Raw genomic sequence first — 23,012 nt, forward strand, 5'->3', positions numbered from 1 at the left:
AACTGAGTATCTTATGGTTTGTGTTGCTTTGCTTTGACATGATCATGAAGAAGAACATGAGAGCAACAGCACTCATAATTTAAAACATCTGCTTGGTGGGTTTCCTCTGGGTGCTCCGGTTTCCTCCCACAGTCCAAAGACATGCTTCTAGGCTGATTGGAGTCTTTAAATTGCCTGTAATGTGTGATTGCGTGAGTGAATGAGTGTGTGTGTGTGCACTGTGATGGATTGGCACTCCGTCCAGGGTGTGTCGTGCCTTGATGCCCAATGACGCCTGAGATAGGCACAGGCTCCCCGTGACCCGAGGATAGTTTGGATAAGCGATAAAGACAATGAAATAAAAATGAAATGGAAAAATGGGTGAAAATCATTTACCTAAGAAATACTGCTGTAATCTTGAAGACTCATTCAGGGATGGGGGCTCAAATGATAATATATACTGAAGCTTTTTAACACACTTACTGTTTGATTTTGTATCATACAGCTGTACACTATATTGCCAAAAGTTTTGGGACACCCCTCCATATCATTGAATTCAGGGGTTGGGCTCGGCCCCTTAGTTCCAGTAAAAGGAACTCTTAATGCTTCAGCATACCAAGACATTTTGGACAATTTCATGCTCCCAACTTTATTGGAACAGTTTGGGGATGACCCCTTCCTGTTCCAACATGACTGCATACCAGAGCACAAAGCAAGCGCCATAAAGACATGGATGAGTGTGGTTTGGGAGGAACTTCACAGAGTCCTGACCTCAACCTGATAGAACACCTTTGGGATGAATTAGAGCGGAAACTGCGAGCCCGTCCTTCACGTCCAACATCAGTGCCTGACCTCACAAATGTGCTTCTAGAGGAATGGTCAAAAATTCCTCCATAAACAAAAATCCATAAACACACTCCTAAACCTTATGGAAAGCCTTCCCAAAAGAGTTGAAGCTGTTAGAGCTGCAAAGGGAGGGCCAACTCCATATTACATGCATGTGCATGTAAAGGCAGACGTCCCAGTTTTGGCCTGGCTCACAGTCTCCGCTCTAATTCATCCAAAAGGTGTTCTATCAGGTTGAGGTCAGGACTCTGTGCAGGACAGTCAAGTTCCTCCACACCAAACTCACTCATCCATGTCTCAAACTGTTACCACAAAGTTTGGAGCATGAAATTGTCCAAAATGTCTTGGTATGCTGAATCATTAAGAGTTCCTTTCACTGGAACTAAGGGGCCGAGCCCAACCCCTGAATTCAATGATATGGAGGGGTGTCCCAAAACTTTTGGCAATATAGTGTAGTTTGCTGTGGAGGATCTCCAGTAGCCTATACAGAGCCCTGCCCTCAACCCTCACTGAATACTTCTTGGATGAACCGGAAATGTAGTTTATGAGCTTGGTCTCCTCAACCATCATTAGTGCTTAACCTGACAAATGCTTGGTCGAATAAAAGGGTACATATTTCCACAAATACACTCCAAAACCTTACCAAAAGAGTGGAGACTATTACAGCTGTAAAAGGAGAGACCAACTCCATATTAATGTCCATGGTGGGTGTTCACCAGGCTCAGATAAGTGCTATGGTCAGATCTTTTATCAAACTTGTAGCGTATTTTAGGGGCGGGCTCACAGATTTGACGTTGCCCCCCGCATGATCACGTGACACGACGAGGAAGCTGTCGCGTAAACACTGTGTTGTTAGACATACCAGTTGGCTAAAAAAAAAAAAAGAACACGAAGCTTCAGCATTATAATTATTATAATTGATATTATTATAGCCAAGGCGTCAAATAAGAGATGCTGATTAGCTTGCTTGCTAGGTGCTGCTGCTAGCTTCATGGCTAGTACACCAGTAGGAAGCAGAATGAAGTGGATGAGAGAAAGCTAACGCTGCTTCAGTCACCGCGTCGCTTCAGGCTTGGCTCTCTGGGTCTGTGGAGGTAAACACACTCAAGGCATCTGTTTAACTCCAGGTGTGTATCCTGTAGCTCTCCAGGTGAAGGCAGATGTTGTTTGCATGCGTAACGTTATCTGAGCATCACACACACACACACGTCTGGGTTTTTCTTCTGTTTTGACCGTGATGAAATATTCGGTACGATTTTCTCTGACATAATCTTTCATTTCCACTGTTATGCCATGCCATGCCATATAATTACTCAGTAACAGCATCCCATTTAATTTATTCCACGTCACTGCCGAATTCTCTCTTCTGATTGGTCATTTCTTCATGTCTAGTCATTTATACACCAGCCAGGCATAACATGATGACCACCTGCCTAATATTTGTGTTTGTCCCCCTTTTGCTGCTACAACAGCCATGTAATGTATATTCTGATAACTTTCTATCAGAACCAGCATTAACTTCTTCAGCAATTTGAGCAACAGTAGCTCGTCTGTGCATCGATGAGCCTTGGCCGCCCATGACCCTGTCGCCGGTTCACCACTGTTCCTTCCTTGGACCACTTTTGATAGATACTGACCACTGCAGAACGGGAACACCTCCACAAGAGCTGCAGTTTTGGAGATGCTCTGATCCAGTCGTCTAGCCAACACAATTTGGCCCTGGTCAGACTCTCTCAAATCCTTACACTTGCCCATTTTTCCTGCTTCTAACACATCAACTCTGAGGACAAAATGTTCACCTGCTGCCTAATATATCCCACCCACTAACAGGGGCCATGATGAGGAGATAATCAGTGTTATTCACTTCACCTGTCAGTGCTCATAATGTTATGGCTGATCAGTGTATAGCTAGCTAGTAAAGAAAGTTTTTATAATAAAAATAATATAGAAAACTGAACTGATTTCAAACTTGCAAAACTCAGCATTTCAAATGTGCAAAAATGTAAGTGGGTGGGATATATTAGGCAGGAAGTGAACATTTTGTCCTCAGAGTTGATGTGTTAGAAGCAGGAAAAATGGGCAAGCGTAAGGATTTGAGCGAGTTTGACTAAGGGCAAAATTGTAATGGCCAGACTGGATCAGAGCATCTCCAAAACTGCAGGTCTTGTGGGGTGTTCCCGGTCTGCAGTGGTCAGTATCTATCAAAAGTGGTCCAAGGAAAGAACAGTGGTGAACCGGCGACAGGGTCATGTACAGCCAAGACTCATTGATGCACGTGGGGAATGAAGGCTGGCCCGTGTGATCTGATCCAACAGACGAGCTACTGTTGATCAAATTGCTGAAGAAGTTAATGCTGGTTCTGATAGAAAGGTGTCGGAATACACAGTGCATGACGGGTCAGGGTTGTTTTGGCAGCAAAAGGTGGACCAACACAATATTAGGCAGGTGGTCATAGTGTTATGCCTGGTCAGTTGTATATGTCTACACAATACCATTAATTTCAAACTATTATCTTTCCCTGGAATATTATTCCATATTTTGAAGACTTTCAAAAATATTATTATTATTATAAGTATTATAATTTGCAGCAATCTTGAACACATAAATCTTGAATTCATTTCCTCTGCATGCTTTCCTTCTTTCCTGCACTCTTGGATAATTGTCACTTGCTGAAGCTTATGTTGTTTCCTCAGCACTCGTTTCTTGTTTATGTACATTGTGACAAATATTGTGATATTTTTACTCCTTGCTTAAATGATATCAATCTACAGTATTTAGAAGTAATGCATTTTCCATCTCAGTGCTGGTATTAAATCTAATCAACAGATTTGTTTTTCATTAACTGGAACATTGTCTTGTTGCAAGGTGAACAACAGTATAAAATTAATTTCTTACCTGTTTATATCACCTGTCTGCTTTTTTTTTTCCTAGCTTGGTGTCTGAGACCGTGAGGATTGTTCAGGAGGAGAAATGTATTCAACACAGAGGAAGGACTTTGTGTCTCTGACTTTGGGAGAACGCAGCTACAATAACAAAAAGCACCGGAGGCAGTCCTGCTGGAGGGTCAGTACCCTTAGTGTTCATAGTAATAAATGAATCAACTCACTGACAGCTATTTGATTTGATTTTATCTCCTCATCATGGTACCTGTTAGTGGGTGGGATATATTAGGCAGCAAGTGAACATTTTTCCTCAAAGTTGATGTGTTAGAAGCAGGAAAAATGGACAAGCGTAAGGATTTGAGCGAGTTTGACAAGGGCCAAACTGTGATGGTTAGACGTCTGGATCAGAGCATCTCCAAAACTGCAGCTCTTGTGGGGTGTTCCCGGTCTGCACTGGTCAGTATCTATCAAAAGTGCTCCAAGGAAGGAACAGTGGTGAACCGGTGACAGGGTCATGGGCGGTCAAGGCTCATTGATGCACGTCGGGAGCGAAGGCTGGTCCGTGTGATCCGATCCAACAGACGAGCTACTGTTGCTCAGATTGCTGAAGACGTTCATGCTGGTTCTGATAGAAAGGTGTCAGAACACACAGTGCAGGACGGGTCAGGGCTGTTTTAGCAGCAAAAGGGGGACAAACACAAATATTAGGCGGGTGGTCATAATGTTATGCCTGGTCAGTGCACAGCGGGGGGGGGGCTCCAAAACTATTGGAACAAGACCAGTTCACTAGTTCGGGTTTGCGATCTGGGTAAGACACGAGTTTAAGATTTCAGCTTTAACTTCCTGTTATTTACAACGGTCACTGACTGTTTGTTTGGGGGGTTTTCGTCACAGCTCTTACAACGTTTCTGTCATCAACCTTCAGTCGACCTTCTCAGTGACCACTTCAGTGTCTGAAGAGGTGTCTTTCCTTTTCAGGACATTCCAAATTATAGTATCGGCTGTGCCTGATTTTTGTGCCAAGCCTCTGACTGATTTTCCCATAGACAAGTCTCTGATCTCTGATGTTGGCTTATCATTTTTAACCAAAATTACAGTCATCACAGAGATAACTGAAGGCCTTGGAAGAGGAGATGTTCAGAGTTATTTATTGGTTTTAAAAAAAAGAAGAAGAAGAATGAAAAGAAAAAAAAAAAAAATCAATCTACGAGGACACTTCTGGGTATGAAGAAAAACCCTGGCAGTGATGTGTTCCAATATTTTTGCCTGCCTAAAAATTGGGTGGTCTGATATAAATTGTGCTATGTTATTTAATACATCTTTATATAGAGATCAGGAAATAAATTTTGAAATTTTTTTTTCCTCATATTTATCTTTTGATCTCAAACCCAGATGTCTACAGCAAAAACAATTGAATTGGCCTTATGTTCCAATAATTTTGGAGGGGGCTCTATCTGTCTGTCTATCTATTCCAGGTTATCTAATGAAAGATTTCATGTTAGCTCCCAGACAGCTGCCTTATTATATTGTGATATGAGTGGGCGAGGAGTCTTTGTTGATTAGTACTGTCTCTGTGTGAACGATCCAGTCTTGCTTCCTCCGTCCGATTTCTCCATTTTCTGCTGATTGCGTTCATTTTTCCGTCTAGACGCCTGATTGCCTATTATGTTGTTCTAGTCCCATATCTTACAGCAGTGATCATATGCTCTGCCTGAGTTCTAATTAGATATTAGTTTAACACTGTAGTTTTGTTCAGAATAACATACTCAGCATTTATAGCAGAGTTAGCTTTCGCAACTAGGATGGGCAGTAATGGAGGGGAAATGATGTACCCTTTAATTGTCATTTTCAGAATTCAGGATGAGTAATAGATAAATATAAGAAGGGCTTTGTGGTGTGAAAATTTGAGAGAAGTCGTCTACTACTACAAGTCTTGAGGAGAACACTTCTCATCGGCTAGGACTCTTCTCTTCAGCTCTTTTAGAGAGGGTCAGCAGCCTGAAATGATCGCGTTTGTGATTATTTAAACATTTTTGCATGGTCTTTTGTAGATTATCGATCCATAGAACAACACAATTCTATAATGCCATTTATCTTAAAATGATTCAGAAGAACATCAGCCCTATAAACCTCTCCATAGAGTTACATATTCCATAGAGTTACATATTTTCCCGATGATGTATTCTTTTTTGTATAGACATCCTTCATTTCATTCTAAATCCACACTGAGTTCTTGCTTCCAGAAAACTCTATTTGTGTCATATCTGACCATGGGTTCTGGTAATGCACTTTAGATGCCTTGTGGTTAGATGAAAGAAAAAGCTTTCTTCCAAATAGTTTGTTGTCATGGAAGTGGTGTATAATTGTAGCTTCGGTGACGCCAACATGATACCATCTTCTGCAGACTTCCAGTTCTGGGCTCTGTAACACTCTTTGCACTGTGTGTGGAGAAAAATGCGCCATTGAAGGTTCATTGACGCTCCATTTTTGTCTCATTTCATTTGTGTATTTTCTGCGCGTCAATTAAAGGAATTCTTTGTCACCGGAAAAAGTCATAGTTGACCACTTAAGAATTCCTGAACACTCGAGTGAATGTTAAAATTAAAATATACCTGCAAGTTACATTCAGAAGAATTTCTAGTGGTGGAGATTTTCTGTATTCTAACAAATTCACTTGAGTTAAAGAAAAGATTGTTCTTATTTTTGCAGGTTTATATACGCTACTTAACCATAAAGACTTTTTATCATAACCTTATTCACCCGTCTTATCCAAGGGTGCCGATAATTCTGAGGTCTCTCTTCATCTTTTCAGAAATGGAAGCAGTTTTCCCGGCTGCAGCGCAGTCTGATTCTGTCTCTCTTCTCCATTCTGTTCATCGGAGGGATCTTCTCTTACCCCAGCCTCTCCGAGCAATGGACAGGTGCTGAGAGTTTTATAAAGAAAATATTGTTTGGATTCACACAAATATCATTCCAGTCAGAAGAACATGGAAAGAGACAAAAAATTCTGATTTTTGTTGCTCAGCTGTCTGAATAAATAACTCTTTCTCTTGCCTTTGCTTTAGATCTGTTTGACGGATCACTGCACGATGTTGGGGATGACCTACAGAAGAAGGGTTTCCACCCCATCCCCCCGGGTCAGATCTTGAAACCCGTACCTGAGGTCATCCACAAGGAGCCACCTGAAGAACAGAGACCGAACACCTTTGTCCTTCCCAAACCTGTAGCTCTGGTCAGTTTTTGTTTGGAAATAGTAACTAAATCAAAAGAACTGATAATGATGTCAGCTATAATGTTATCTGTGAGGAAAGCTTCTCTAGGTTCAGCTGGATTTGTGAATTGAAATGATCATCATGATCCTGGTGTGTTTTTATCTCCTACAGAAGAAACCTCCAAGCAAACGTGGTCCTCCAGGCCTGCAGAAACGAGGAAATGTGTCGGACTGGCAGGTGAAGGACCGACAGGAAGCAGCTGTCGGAAGGGAAGAAGAGCAAGAGGAAGAAACGGAGACAGTCATTAGGTATATGAGAAACTCAATACACTGTACATAACGGCTGTCCTATATTGAGTAGAAAGTAGCTACAATATATGACTCTTATTTCACGCATGTGTTTAGATGCTGTAGGGAGATGATCATGTAGAATTAGTAGAGTGTAGTTCTGTTTTTATGGCATTTGCATTGTGTAGTGCTTTCAGCGTAATCTGTGATCCTCTTCTTCTAGTCTGACCGTAATTCTCGGTGGAAACCATTTTGCATTCAACTCAGTCACTTCACGGAGGCTTAAAATGCATTAAAGGCCATTAAGCTAATGAATAATGTGACGACCATAAAGAGGAACTACTAAGTAAAGTTATAAATTCGTTGGATTAGATTAATTTGTTCAACTCTTAAGAACAGGCCAAGAGCAGCCCTGACACCGACACTTAAAATGCTTAGAAATGCTTTAAACGCTTGATTTATTTTATTTACTTGCGTCCCTTTTATTCCTCTAAATGTTTATCGGCTTGGTGCATCATCCGCCGTTGCCTGCACAGCTGGCGAGGAGCCATGATCGAAGCCGTGCAGGACGCCGAGCCGCAGGAGGCAGCAGGAGCCGCTGAGGTGGAGGAAGTCGTCCCTTTACAAATAGGTAGGAGCAATCCACCTTCCTCCTGCATCCGCAAGTATTCCAGCTGCACTATAATGACAAAATGCGTCGCACTTCATTGTTGTATAGTTTTAAATCCACAGAAATCAGCCTTATTGTTTATAACCTAGTTAAATGCATGTAAATTGCATTTAAGCAAAATAACATCACTGATATAAACATCACTTGTTTTATTTTCTCTTTTTGTTCATTTAGTTCTATTATCCAGAACATGTGGTATTTTTCTGCAGCTTTATTTATTAGCTCAGGTTTACAAAAAATGAAATCATGACTTCAATGAATCCAACGGTGCCACAGTTCTCCATGGCGTGAGCCGTTAGAGTAAAATTGCCCATGCTGTCTGAGCAGTAGGGATGGCATACTCTCTCTCTCTCTCTCTCTCTCTCTCTCTTCCCTGTCAATCACAGCAACTCTAGCTAATCTTTGGCAGATGTGAGCTCCTGTATCTGGAACAGAGTAGGTAACACCTTCCTCTGTTTGTGTTACGCTACCCGGTGACACAGCATGAGCCGCAGTGTCTGGGATCACGTATCTCAGAGGAAGCAGGTGTTAGATGAACAAATTAGGAATAAAAATGTAAATCTAAACCCAACCAAACAGCAAATGAACCAAAATGATCAATTCAGAGACTGGAAATGGGGTAATAGGTGTGAACGATTTGTATCGACTCATCGACCCATTCGTGTGTTATGTCTGTTTGCTGGCATAATGATTTGATTTTGTCTGGGAGGCACACTGTTGTTTTAGTTCATTATCTTTAACTAATTAGGGAAGCCAGCAATTTAAAATTTTTAGCACTAAAATCTATTCTTTTGTAGGGTTTTTTGGTCATTTTTTTCCCCCCAACATGTCGTCCCAGTGGTTTCCTCCTGGAACTCCATTTTCTTTCTCCCAGTGCAAAGACATGTATTGTAGGCTAATTGGCATCTCTTAATTGTCCATGGGTGTGTGTGGGGTACGATTGTGAGTGTGATTGACTTGTGATGGGCTCCTGCCTTGGACTCCGAGTCCCCTGGGATAGACTCTAGTTTCCTTGTAACCCTGTGTAGGATAAGCATTACACAAAAAGAATGATGTCCTTCTTTAATCCCATTTAGTTCTGATGACACAATGTCCTTCTTTAGTCCCAGTGAACCCAGTGGACAGGGTGGAGGCCGTCAGAGAAGCGTTCAGGCATGCATGGAAAGGCTATAAAGCATTTGCATGGGGTCATGATGAGCTGAAGCCTGTCTCGAAGGCACACAGGGAGTGGTTCGGTTTGGGTCTCACCCTCATAGATGCACTCGACACCATGTGGATTCTCGGCTTGAAAGAAGGTAATGATAATGCCGCAGCCGCTTTTAAGACTTTTAGTAACACAGAGCATGTCTTTCTTGCTTAATAACTCTCTCTCTTTCTCTCAGAATTTGAGGAAGCTCGAAGTTGGGTAGAGACAGAGTTATCATTCTCCAAGAACGTTGATGTCAATCTGTTCGAGAGCACCATTCGCATTCTCGGAGGCCTCCTGAGCACTTATCACCTTACTGGAGACTCTCTGTTTCTGAACAAGGCTGTAAGTAGCTCAAACACACCTCCAGCTTCTTCTTTTTTTCTCTCTCTCAGCATTCCTAGAGCTCATAGTAAAAGGACAGTCAGCATTTGTTTAAGAACAAAGCTTTTAAGGGTAATTTAACGTGAGTGCTTTGTCGTATGCTAACTCTTACACTTAATCTTTTCCCTTAGAAAGATATTGGTTCTAGATTAATGCCTGCTTTCAAGACGCCGTCCAAGATCCCTTATTCTGATGTGAATATCGGTAAAGGCACTGCCCACCCACCACGCTGGACCAGCGACAGCACCGTGGCCGAGGTCACCAGCATTCAGCTGGAGTTTCGTGAGCTCAGCAGGCTCACCCAGGACCCACAGTATCAGGTACTGACTTTTATACTGACAGGATTTGATTTATATACTACACCAGCAGCACTGGCAGTACCTCCAACTGCGAGGTTTAGATCATTGTGCTCATGATGGACTCTCCAGATAAGGTTTTCTGAGAGGAGACGTTTCTTTTGGGAGGAATCTGCAGGGTCAGAGTTTAGTAACTGTCCAAGATACAGCTATGATTTTAAGGTTTTTGACATGGAAATGTCTTCAGGAAAGTAAGTTGTAAATATTATAATGTGCATTACAACAGGAATTAACTTATTTTAAAGGCATTCCACGATATTAACAAAACGGATTAAAAAACATGACATGTTGACAGTTTTCTGACCTTTTTGTACCAGCTTTGAGGGATGTGGTAGCTTAGTGGTCAAGATGTTGGACTACTGATTGAAAGGTTGTGAGTTTCAATCCCAGGTCCACCAATTTGACACTGCTGGGCCCCTGAGCAAGGCCCTTAACCCTCAATTGCTCAGTGAGATAAATTGTAAGTCGCTCTGGATAAGGACGTTTGCCAAATGCCAGAAAAGTAAAGTAAAGTAAGCTTTAGGCTGGGAACTGTAGCCCAAAGCTTTTAGGCTACATCACAACATCCCTTAGTGATCATTTTCCGATAACAGTATTCCCAGTTCTAGGTTTTAACATTGGTATATAATAAAATTATATGGGAAATACATCTTTCTTACATAAGTACTATACTCTTATTTGATTAATTGATTCTTAATTGTTTTTGTTCGTGAATAATTTTAACAAAATCACAAAATGTAACATCTTGATAATAAAAAAAAAAATGTAATTGCTGTGGTCAGAACGCAGTGGATGAGGTGACGAAGCTGGTCCACAAGCTGGATGGGAAGCGCGATGGTCTGGTGCCCATGTTTATCAACACAAACAGCGGCAAGTTCACGCACCGGGGAGTGTTTACTCTGGGAGCCCGAGCAGACAGCTACTATGAATACCTTCTCAAACAGTGGCTACAGGGAGGGAAAAAGGACGACACGTGAGTGGAGATTAAATGACTTAGTCGGAAAACATCCTCAGGTCCGAATTTGATCTGGATAAGGGAGGCCGCTAAATGTAACTTTTAATTTGTAATAGTGAGCAGAACTTCTCATATTTGATCCTTAATCTAGAAGAAAAGCTGTGGACTATTAATATGTAGTCCAGAATATTTTACTGACCGCGACTGAAGCTTTATAACCACCACATTTGCTGAGTTTACATTTTCTTGGGGTTCAAATGAATTACCTGGAACAGTCATATTTTTCACCTTATTCATTTTGTCCCCCTCTTATCTGACCCTGCACTGCTCTGCTCTATGGAATAGTGAATGTCTGTCTGTCTGCCTGTCTGGCTGCCTGCCAATCTGTCTGCCTGCATGTCTGTCCATCTGCCTGCCTGCCCGTCTGTCTGTCTGTCTGTCTGGCTCTGATAAGAATGCCTGCCCGTTTGCGTTCCTCTCACCTCACTGCTTTCCACCAGATCATGATTGGCCTCCTGCCAGTGCATACATTATACCGAGTTGCTGCTGGATGCTGCTCCACCTCAACACAGTGCACTGTTTAAATCATCATTTTAAAATATTCCAGTAGAAAAAAAATGGCGCAAATGGTGGTGGCACTAAAAGAGAAAAAAAATCATTCTTTGTAATGAAAGTAACACTCCACATGTAGTGCCATGTGTGATGTACCACACGTGATTTCTTGAAACTCGTACTTGTATCGTCCGAAGCTTTTATTCGCTTCACATAATGCCTCGTCACTTTAGACCATTTTTGGTTTCCATTGTAGTTGAATGTTTTCACCTGTAGGAGGCAGATTTGATCTAACATCATGTCAGGTCCATAAGGAGGTTTAATTAGCTACGTATACTATATACAGTATAAAGTACAGTGCAAAAGTATTCACTCCCACTTGAAATTTTCCACTTTATCAACTATTTGATTCACACAATGACGTTTAAAAGTGGTTGCGTAAGTATGTGCATCCTTATGATATGTAATATGAGTGTGTGTGTGTGTGTTTAGGTTACTAGAGGACTACCTTCAGGCTGTTGATGGGGTGAAGAAAAATCTACTTAAACAGACAGCCAGTAAGCACACCTTTGTAGGAGAGCTATCTCACGGACGTCTCAACCCCAAAATGGTGAGAGATTAACGGAAAATCTGGCACGTCCGAGGTTTTTGTTTAGATAACGTCCCGCATTTGGAGTTAATCTGTAGGCCGTCGGTGTTTGGGGCATCTGTGCGTTTAATCCAGAGATTTGGATTCAGTGCTCTTAATGAGTTCTGTGGAATTGGATTGCTTATGAGGACGGACATTGACATTACAGATGGAGATTGCTGTATCCGTGACCTGCTGGAACCTTTCCTGTGTTTCTTTCCCAGGATCATTTAGTGTGTTTTCTCCCCGGCACGCTGGCTCTGGGAGCACATAATGACCTGCCAGCTGACCACATGGATCTTGCTGTGCAGCTGATGGAGACATGCTATCAAATGTATGTACAGATGGAGACCGGCCTGAGCCCAGAGATCGCCCACTTCAACCTGTACAGCCTCAGCGGCCATGACATTGATGTCAAAGTAAATGTTTGTTCATTTTTTTATTTGAATATACACGTGTTTGAAATCTGATTCTCACTCGCTCTTTTATCTACTGAACGATTCTGTTATATGTTATATAATACATTTGCGCTCTGTGTAGCCAGCAGACAGACACAACCTCCTGAGACCTGAGACAGTGGAGAGTCTGTTCTACTTGTATAGATTCACCCAGGACAAGAAATACAGAGACTGGGGCTGGCAAATCCTAGAGAGCTTTAACAAGTACACCAGGGTGAGTTGTGTCTTCATCCTCAGATTCACGCCATTACCTGCCTGTTAAACTAGTGACGCTGGTTTGGAAGAATAACTGTTCTTGCAGTTGAGTTCGAGCCTGAGAGATTTTGCAGTCTGTTTGAGTGGCTGGAATCAGTGGGGGTCTTTTCAGCTTTCTTCCTTGGTGTCCCATTCAGCCTGTCTGTAATATGGTCACTAAAACCTTTTCTTACATAACATTTTTTTTTTTTGCCAGGGCAAATGAATCCAATTCCAAGATTTTATAGGAACTGTGACAGTGAAGTAGATTTAGAAAATGCATGCATGCAGATCATTTTAATAATCCGCATAACAGATTATTTTCCCAGCTCTGAAATCTTATTCAGATTTGTACAGAACTGTTTAAAGGCATACTATGGATCTGTAGCTTCTAAAGAACTGCTTACAGTGGTCATTGTATCTGTTCATTTGTTCACAATACACTCATAAGGAACATCCTTTCAGCACACACTGTACTGTTCACCTTCACTCTTCTACATACATCAGACTCATGGACTTAGGTCTCTATTTTCGTGCCATCATCCATCAAGTGTTACAAATGGACACTCAACAATTAATTCCGTATAATTCTATAAATATGGCACATGTATAAATGCCAAGGATGTACACAAACCAGGCATAACATTATTACTTCCTGCCTAATATTGTCTTGGTCCCCGCTTTGCTGCCAAAACAGCCCTGATCCGTCCTGCACTGTGTATTCTGACACCTTTCTATCAGAACCAGCATTAACTTCTTCAGCAATCTAAGCAACAGTAGCTCATCTGTTGGATCGGAACACACGGGCCAGCCTTCGTTCCCCACATGCATCAATGAGCCTTGGCCGCCCATGACCCTGTCGCCGGTTCACCACTGATCCTTCCTTGGACCACTTTTGATTGATTCTGACCACTGCAGACCGGGAACACCCCACAAGAGCTACAGTTTTGGAGATGCTCTGATCCAGTGGTCTAGCCATCACAATTCGGCCCTTCATCAAACTCGCTCAAATCCTTTCCTGCTTCTAACACATCAACTTTGAGGACAAAATGTTCACTTGCTGCCTAATATATCCCACCCACTAACATGTGCCATGATGAGGAGATCATCAGTGTTATTATCATCCACCAGTGCTCATAATGTTATGGCTGATCAGTGTATAAAACCATAGCTGTCCTTAACGCACACCTCTTTTGGCAGGTGATCCACTTGGTCAGTATTCTATAGCCAAAACTTTGGTCACTTTTGCCAGTGCTAAGTGTTGGTTTCAAGGGTGCCAGCAGCAGAAATCTTGGGCTATGGCAATATGAAGCATGTACTGCTCTCTGATTAGTCTACCTTCACTGTCTTTCCCAGTCTGGGAGAGTTATAGTCTGGAGAAGCTCCTAAGAAGTTTACTACCTGGACTGTTACATGTTCAGAATGAAGCACAGAGATGGATCAGTGATGGTTTGGGCTGCAATATCATTTTATTCCCAAGGCCCACTGTTTGTGTTAGGTGGTAGCCTTAATGTGGTGGCAAGAATGCAAGCAAAAATGGTGAAGGAGCAGTTTGATGAAGAAGTTGAACATGTCATCAGATATCAATATTATTGAGCCACTTTTGTTGTTTTTGGTTATTGTTGTTTTGGAGGAGCAAACTTGTCAGGAAATGTTTTCCTCCACCAGCATCATGTAGTGACCCTGCAACTGTTCTTTTTTTATCTGTCGTTCCCAAGACGAATAGATGCTGTGCTGGCCGGAAAAGGAGGCTGTACTCCATACTAATAAATTATTGTGGTCTAAAACCAGGCGTTTTAGTTGCATTGTCCAACCCCTATGTATTTGTGTGTGTGTGTAGATTTATTTGATTGTTTGTATTATTATTATTATTATTATTATTATTATTATTATTATTATTTGTTTATGTTTTTTATTTTATATACTATTTTTATTTTTCATTTTTATTTATTTATTAATTTATTTTTAGGTATGTATAGTTTTTCTTTGAAATTAATCTTTTTACTTGCACTGGATTTCCACTCAACTTAAATTTCCCCTTGCGAGGGATTAATAAAGGTAATAAATCTCATCTCATCTGATCTCTAGATCTCAATTTACATTCTGTAGAGCTGCTTTGTGACGATATCCATTGTTAAAAACGGTATAGAAAATAAAACCCAATTCAGTTCAATTTACAGAAACACAAAGCTGGTTTATGATTATTCTGATGGTTAATGATCATGTTTTCCCCATTCGAGTAGGCTGGACATGGTGGTTGCCAGAACTTCTAAATTTCCCATTACATTGACAGCCGTGTCATTAACTATGAGAGAGAGCAGAGGGTGAGGATACGTTCCAACTGGAAAAAAAAAAAAATTATATTTATTTATTTGTGTGCCAAGGTGTTTCTGAGACTCCTCATGACTACTAATGAGGCCTTCAGAATTACTGCAGGTGTACAAGAAGTAAAGGAGCACTGAGAACACATATCCCTTAGGTACACCAGTACTGACGGACAGACCGGGATAATTTACTGTCGAGCCGTAATGAATTTGAAACCCAATTCCACAAAATAAATATAGGAAAGGCAGAAGACTTTACACAGGCTCAAGAGAGGGAATGAAAAAGTGAGGCTGGTGTTGGAACTCTCTTAAATGTTTATAGCTTGCTGTGCTTAATAATAGGAAAATTAAACAAAATATTTTGTCTGCATATTTTGTGAGTTAGTAATGATTCCTTGTGAGCATCTTTTAAACTTTAATACTGTCTCATAAAGTTGTAATGTGCTAGAATATATATACACCGATCAGGCATAACATTATGACCGGTGACAGGTGAAGTGAATAATACTGATGATCTCCTCATCATGGCACCTGTTAGTGGGTGGGATATATTAGGCAGCAAGTCAACATTTTGTCCTCAAAGTTGATGTGTTAGAAGCAGGAAAAATGGACAAGCGTAAGGATTTGAGCGAGTTTGACAAGGACTAAATTGTGATGGCTAGACCACTGGATCAGAGCATCTCCAAAACTGCAGCTCTTGTGGGGTGTTCCCGGTCTGCAGTGGTCAGTATCTGTCAAAAGTGGTCCAGGGAAGGAACAGTGGTGAACCGGCGACAGGGTCATGGGCAGCCAAGGCTCATCAATGCACATGGGGAGTGAAGGCTGGTCCGTGTGATCCGATCCAACAGACGAGCTACTGTTGCTCAAACTGCTAAAGAAGTGAATGCTGGTGTCAGAATACACAGTGCATGATTGGTCGGGGTTTGTTTTGGCAGCAAAAGGGGGACCAACACAATATGAGGCCGGTGGTCATAATGTTATGCCTGATCGGTGTATATTTTTTCATATTTAGGTCTCATGATGTAATAATAATATTGATATTCAATGTAATAATATAAGCATGACTTTTTAATGTTTTACGGTTGTTAATAAATATTTCAGATGCTTTATTATTATTTACAGGTTGTTCAGAAAAATTATTGTAAGTTTTCAAGGAAGGATTTAAAGTTGTTTTTTTTTAAAGAAATAAGGTGTAAAACTGCTTAATAGTAAGTGTTTATTAACCCATACCTATACGAATTCATAATTTCTTATCAGTCCGTCCAGGATTTTGCAGTTTATTTGTTATTGTTGCAGCCAAAAAGAAAACATTTTATTTTATTTATAAAATAAATATTATAAAATATATTACATCATACCAGTGAAGCCACATATCTAAATAGCCGTCCTAATATTTGACGTACAAGAATTGAAGAGGGATTTGGCTAAATGTGCTTTGTGATGATGTTACACGACACGTTTTGGCCCAAGTCTGCAGAACATCAGTAAATCTGAAAAATTGCAAGCTCCTCTGTATATCATGAAGTTTGCTTGATTTTCTGTGATCTGACTTATCCAATTATACAAGCTTATTTTAAAATACTTCAGCAGTCATAAAGACACAAACAGCTTTTTCACGTAACATTGACATCAAAAATACTCTAAATATTTTGTCGTGCTCGTATCCCCAGGTCCCTAGCGGAGGCTACACGTCTATAGGGAACGTACGAGACCCGGTGAATCCCATCCCCAAGGACAAGATGGAGAGCTTCTTCCTCGGAGAGACTCTGAAGTACCTCTTCCTGCTGTTCTCTGACGATCCTGAGCTGGTCAGCTTGGATAAGTATGTATTCAACACAGAGGCTCATCCTCTCCCTATTTGGCCGTCAGTATCATGACCTACACTGGAGCTGTAGAGGCTTCTATATGCTCTGAGAATCCTCCAGAGCTCTTCATCTGGATCAGAGAGCAAGTGGAGCTTCAGAGCAGAACTTAACAGTCTTGCATTCGCTAACAAACATTATCGAGTAGCCTGAACTGTGGCAGCGAAGGATCGCACTGAAAGAAAGAAATGGTTCATCCTGGCAAATTAAAGGCTGTTAAATCATTTGTCTCCATCCACACATGCGCTGTTAGAGATAAAACCCTGGTATAATTAGGTTATTGCTGCTTTTTGTCATCCTCATTTTGGATTACATGCATAAGACAGCTCAGATTCCATTGCTGTAAAAATGGCAAGCGTTTTTCATGCAAAATGAAGTATCTCTTGTTTTTTTTTTTTTTATCTTCTAGTGCACGTGAGGTTTTAGCCGTTCGTCTTGTTGACGTGACAAGCTCTTACACAGGGGACCCACAAACGCATTTCTGCGTGTTACATTTATGAGATACAGGATGCATTTAGGACCACGTTGAACAGTGAGCCGTTTGTTTTTAAGAGTTATATTTTATTTGATGGCTCTAAGGCCTGGGAGATTTTATTTGTTTCTGTTCACTTCATCTGACAGCTTTAGCACTTTAGTAAAAGCCCATGACTTGATTTAGTAGCGTTCCCTCCGGAGCCTCTCGAGCTGCGGCACTGTTTTGTGATCCGCATCTTCTTCTCCAGCTGTGAGACAAAATTCCAGCTAGACTTTTGATTCGTGACAAAAAAAAAGACCCTTTTTTAAAAAATGATTTAAAGGAGTTGTTTGTAATTTTGGATGCTTCTGCTGCCTGTGAGGTGAATTGCAATGAAAACACTGAGAAGCTACCTAAAGCTTGATGTAAATTTCAGGGGTGTTTTTTTTCCCTTTATCTCGGGACTACACACGCCCGGAGTCTGAAAAAATACTTTCAGCTCCTCCCTGAAACGCATTATATATACATTTGCTTTGAGAAGAATGTACAGATGAGTTTGCTGGATGGAATAAAAGATTAAAGCATCACTCTAAATAACCTTCATCACACTATGAATATTTTATGCCACTTTAGGTCACATGTTAATTATTCAGATTAATACGCAAGGGTGGATTTTCCCTTCAGCGGATGTAAAGAAGATGTGATCGAGTTATATACACTGTACTTGAAGACTATTTTTGGCAGCATTACCTTACCCTGAATCTCTGTATGTCTCTGCCGTGTCATATCCATATCATGCTGCAAGTTGTTTTGTTTTATTTTTATTTTTTTTACTAAAACGAAATGGAAACGTGGCCGCACAAAGAAAAGCACGTCCGCTAATTAAACTTAAGTAGCGTGGGTGGCCCCTAGAGTTATTTATCAGCTGGCATCTCGTGAATTTGTGTTAACTTTTACCTCGACGTGAGGAGAAATGAATCACATCCTTCCTGATTCAAGTTCCGTGGCTTCTTCCTTCTTGCTTAGAAGTAAAAGAAAGGAAGAGGATTTCTTTAACAGTGTTAGTTTATACTGTATTTAGTGGAATTTCACCAACTGAGTTAAACAGAGAGTGTATACTAACAGAGATAGCTGCTGGAGAAATTCCACGTGGTCAATCCTCCTAGTACATGTCACCTCCTGCTTAGCTATAATCCCTTTCTATGAGTCCTGACGCATCTATGGAGAAATATAAATCGACTCTCAAGTGGTCGAGTTGAGCTGCTGTGTTGTGCAGATTTCAGGTCCAGAAAATTGCATACAGATTAGTTAGGTCTGTTTTATATATATATATACATATATATATATATATATATATATATATATATATATATATATATATATATATATATATATATATATATATATATATATAAGGCAGTATTGTTTCTAAAAATAATGGTGGTCAAAGCAGGGTCCAGGAAAGATAGCAAGAGGTCTGTGTTGTTTTCAAGTTATTTATTGAGGTGTTTTTATTTATTTAATAATCTGTTTGGCTGGTCACATAAAATGAATGGACTTGATCCAAAAACGAGTCAAATTTAGGAACATGAAGCTCCCTGACCTTGAAATAGACTGGCATTCTGTCCACTCTGCCTTGTGCCCCAAGTCTCCTGGGATAGGCGCCTCTAGTAGGATAAGAGATGTAGAGAATGAAAGAATAAATGGTAAATAAGGAAAATATTATTTTCTGCATTTAAATAATGCTTGTAATATAAATCTGTCCCGAAGGGTCCTGTAAATATTTTTATTTTCTCTTTTTTAATAAACAACCCTAAAACTGCACTTTTTAAATCAAGAGACTGCTTTAACCTTTAACTCAGGACAGATTTATTTTATGGACATCATTTAAATGTACATAATTATTTATTTATAATTGGCCATTATGTTATCAACTCATTATAATATTATAATAATATATAGGAAGTTTATTGGCGCCTTAGAGCATTTTATTCCAGCGCTTAGAGCAGATTTTTATTAAACCTGTCACTAGATTTATTGTTATTATGTAAAATTCTCATTACTGAGTTCTTGAGTCTTGGATTAAATCCATTCAGTTCTAGTGACCAGACTAATAAATCAATTTTTTTATTTATTTTTTTTTAAATCTTTGTGAACTTTGGCCTTAAACCACTCAACTAATGAGTACTTTACTCACCCGTAAGCACGGCTGTTTCGATAATTTATTCATCGACGCTAACTCGCACTAAATCGAAGTCACTACTTAACTACTTGGCAATGATATTTATAAGTACCGTTTGTTTTGATCATATTTTTCTTCGCATATGCGGCAAGGTTTGCCAAAAATTTGGGTCAATATAAAAAAAAAAGAAAGAAAAAAAAGATTTGAGATACAGGCGTTTAACCTGCAGTCGTTTTCATTTGCAGTGTTTGAGAGCTAATTCTGGCTCGTGTCACGCCTTGCTTTTTACACCCTGTCATTTTAGAGGCTTATCTGTGATAGGTTACCACATGCTCTGAACCTCCTAAAGCGCTCAGCTTATGCGTAGATAAGCTTTTAGCAAAATAGCAAATTTCCTCGCATTGTAATTTAGTGCAGGAATGACTGACAGCTTCGTTTTGCCTGCTTGCTCGCAGCGTGGTGAAAACCTCCGGATTGTTTTCATGCCTTTCGGATCCTGAAACGAGTGTGATAAAGAATGCAGGGTCTGCTCGACTCGTTGTCCTTGCCAGGTTCTCACAGGTCCTGTTTGTTTTGCTAGCATGCGCACTTAATGCAGGAGCTGTGAAAGATGTCTCAGGACCGAGATGCTTCTTTTTGTAACGACGTGTGTATTCTCATGTGTGTGTGTTGGGTTCTAAAAATGTGTCTCATTATTTATTATGAGTCTTTTACATTACCATAAACAACCAGTGAAGGACAGCCATGAAAAAGGATTGCATATATATATATATATATATACTTACCAGCCACATTATTAGGAACACCTCCTTATTCATCCTGGTCGTGTTTTTAAGCAAATTGGTAGAAAAAGACCCCAGGTGAAGTTTTTCCCCCATCTTCAAATGATCTTGTGCCCACTCAGATTCTTGTTCTTGGCTGGCAGGAGTGAGAACCAATATCGTCTATTGGAGATGAAGCATTTTGCGGTTGTAAAGAGTGATTGTCTTTACTTCAATTTGTTTCTGTAGCCTTCCTGTTAGCTCAGATTAATCTAACCATTTTCTGCTGTCCTACCAAATCAGCAAGGTGTTTCCATCTGCTGTGAAATATATATTTTCTGTCTGTGTTAGTTCCAGGAGTTCAGCAACCACATGATTGAATAATTATGAATGAGCAGGTGTGTAGGTGTTGTGTTCCTAATAAAGTGGCAGTAAATAATAAACAAACAAATCCCTCCTTGTGCTGTTTTGGGCTGCTTTATGTGTTTATCTGTCATCAGATATGTTTTCCTACCATTATCTGAACCTCTGTATTACATTCTGTAAATAAAATTCGTAAGAATCCTGAACTTGTTTGAATTTGTGAAATAAAAAGGTTTGAGTGCATGCGCTGTTAACGTGTTTTGGCCTAAAAACTGATATTATCACACAATGACTGATGTTTATAAAATTCATCAGCATATTTTTAGATTTTCTAGGACCGTTATCATTATCGCTAACGGCCATAGCGTCGCTATAGTGAATGTAGAATTAACTCAATCCTTATTTCTAAGTAAATAACTATTCATCTATTTATTTAGCTTTAACATCCACGAAACATCTTTACCTCTGCCTGTGATTAAACACTGGAGACTCCTTCCAGCGATGTTTAAATAAATATCTCTTTACATAAAAATTCATCATGTAAACAAGTGCATACATTAAAAATTCATTATGTCCACTGTCTTTCTATACAAATCCCTGTGTTAGCTGTTACTATAGAAACGATGTATTTGAACAAGCGCCTTAATATAAGCTTGTGATTTGAAGTGTAATAATAACAAATAATGTTAGTTTGGTTTCAGGGATTTCTGGAGACTGTGCAAGCAAACTAATATAACAAAGTGCTTTATATCTGTAAGGATTGCTTGTACAGTACATGATGATAGTTAAGTGCTGCTCTAGTTATATTTGAAGCAGTGGTTTATTTCTATTCGTACTGTCTCTGCTAGAGGATGTTTCCCATTTTTTTTTAGAAGAAGAAGTCTAACATACATGTACAGTACAGTGGAGTTCTTTTCTTCGTATATATCACAGCTGAGGAAGTTGGGGTCAGAGCAGAGCGTAATGATATAGCGCCCCTGGAGCACAGCTGGGGGCCAAAGATGGTGCTGCGGCTTGAATCCTGACCTTCCAATCAACCACTGCCCCTTGTGGTGCTGGAGAAAGGTATAGAACATTAACATTAAATATAATCAAGGCACAAATACAAATAGGAATAATTATGGTACTGGCAATTAGGCAAGTACCCAATGGCAGTGCTGAGGCTTGAACCCTGACCGTCCAATCAATCACTTGAGCCACAACTGCCCCTTATGGTGCTGGAGAAAGGTGTAGAACATTAGTATTAAATATAATCAAGATAAAAATACAAATAGGAATTTTTATGGTGCTGGAGAAAGATGTAGAACATTAAATGTAATCAGCTAGAAAAAGCAAGGTATGAATGATGTGTACTGAGTTAACACAGCTGCAGTATCATGACAGCTAATTCTCTGACGGAAAACTGCCATAGCATGTTTATAACATGATTGTGTCAGCTGTGGGTCAGGATATTGGTTTAAACCACTGGTTTCTGCAGGAACATAGAATTGAGGCAGTTTGCTGAACAGAATTGGGCCTTGGAGCTTTTACAGACCTTCAGCTCAAGCAATTTCCTGCTTGGCTACAAGCTGAGACGAGTGCAGACCCTGCTGACCCTGCTGCTTCTTCAGAGCTGAATGCGTACATAATTACCTGCTTTTATCATGCCTGTTTACAGCCCAATTTAAGTGTCACAGAAAGTTGAAACCAGCATGGTTTGTAGGCTTGCGAGTTTCTCAGGCTGTTGATGCCGACGCCGTTTTGACTAGCAAAGTGTGTTATTTCTAACCCAGAAATGCTTCAGATTAAAGATCCCTACGGTGGTTTAAATGCCCTAATGATAATGACTAAATTTCACGCCGCTATTAAGACTCCATTACAACGCGTATGCAAGTGTGACATGAGTGTATTATCTACGTAGTTATCCAAAGCCGTGGTTCAGGACTTTCTGATTATATGAATGTGTATGAGTGTGTATCTGCAGACTCTGTAAGATCCCAGCTGTGCTTGGAGCCAAATACAGCTGCCGTTACAACATACCCTTAGGCTGTATTTGAGCCCATGGCAAAGGATTTTGAATTTCTGAAAAATCCTTTTCAGATGTCACTGGGGAGAAAAGTGAAAGTGGAAAAAACTTGCCTACAAAGATAAAAAACAGACCAACCCTGACTTACCACCGCACCATGCTCTCTCCAATCTTCTAGCATTGCTCGACTGGTCCCGTAATCTCTCAGTGTGCAAAGAAGGTACTCTTCTCAATTCTGGCAACGTGGTGGTTAAATGAACTTCCCCTGGATATCAAAACTGCTGAGTCACTGGCAGTCTTCAAACCACTGCTCTAGACCTTGCAGTATTTCCTCCCAACAGAGTTTTTTAGACTGACGGTATTCTTAATCCGTGACCTAATATCGATGTATTCATTGACAGAGACTTTAAAGTACTTCTGTAAGTCGCTCTG

At 40.3% G+C, this 23,012-nt stretch overlaps 1 protein-coding gene across 1 annotated transcript; it reads left to right on the forward strand.

Moving 5' to 3' along the window:
* The first annotated feature begins 1,628 nt into the window (after positions 1–1,628).
* On the forward strand, positions 1,629–20,781 carry man1b1a (mannosidase, alpha, class 1B, member 1a). The gene is made up of 14 exons (XM_058415486.1): positions 1,629–1,952; positions 3,757–3,888; positions 6,520–6,628; positions 6,773–6,939; positions 7,091–7,227; positions 7,743–7,837; positions 8,980–9,171; positions 9,259–9,407; positions 9,578–9,766; positions 10,585–10,775; positions 11,802–11,919; positions 12,162–12,356; positions 12,478–12,609; positions 16,624–20,781. The coding sequence occupies exons 2-14, from the start codon at positions 3,796–3,798 to the stop codon at positions 16,828–16,830; spliced, it is 1,974 nt and encodes a 657-aa protein (XP_058271469.1). The 5' UTR covers positions 1,629–1,952; positions 3,757–3,795; the 3' UTR covers positions 16,831–20,781.
* Positions 20,782–23,012: the final 2,231 nt, after the last annotated feature.

The sequence above is a fragment of the Hemibagrus wyckioides genome, linkage group LG18 (assembly GCF_019097595.1).
Source record: "Hemibagrus wyckioides isolate EC202008001 linkage group LG18, SWU_Hwy_1.0, whole genome shotgun sequence".
Taxonomy (NCBI): Eukaryota; Metazoa; Chordata; class Actinopteri; order Siluriformes; family Bagridae; genus Hemibagrus; species Hemibagrus wyckioides.

Excerpts from the sequence above, each read along its gene's own strand:
- man1b1a (XM_058415486.1), top strand. The coding sequence starts at position 3,796 with ATGTATTCAACACAGAGGAAGGACTTTGTGTCTCTGACTTTGGGAGAA. Across the intron at positions 6,629-6,772 it reads CCTCTCCGAGCAATGGACAG|ATCTGTTTGACGGATCACTG; the intron begins GTGCTGAGAGTT and ends CCTTTGCTTTAG. Across the intron at positions 11,920-12,161 it reads GACGTCTCAACCCCAAAATG|GATCATTTAGTGTGTTTTCT; the intron begins GTGAGAGATTAA and ends TTTCTTTCCCAG.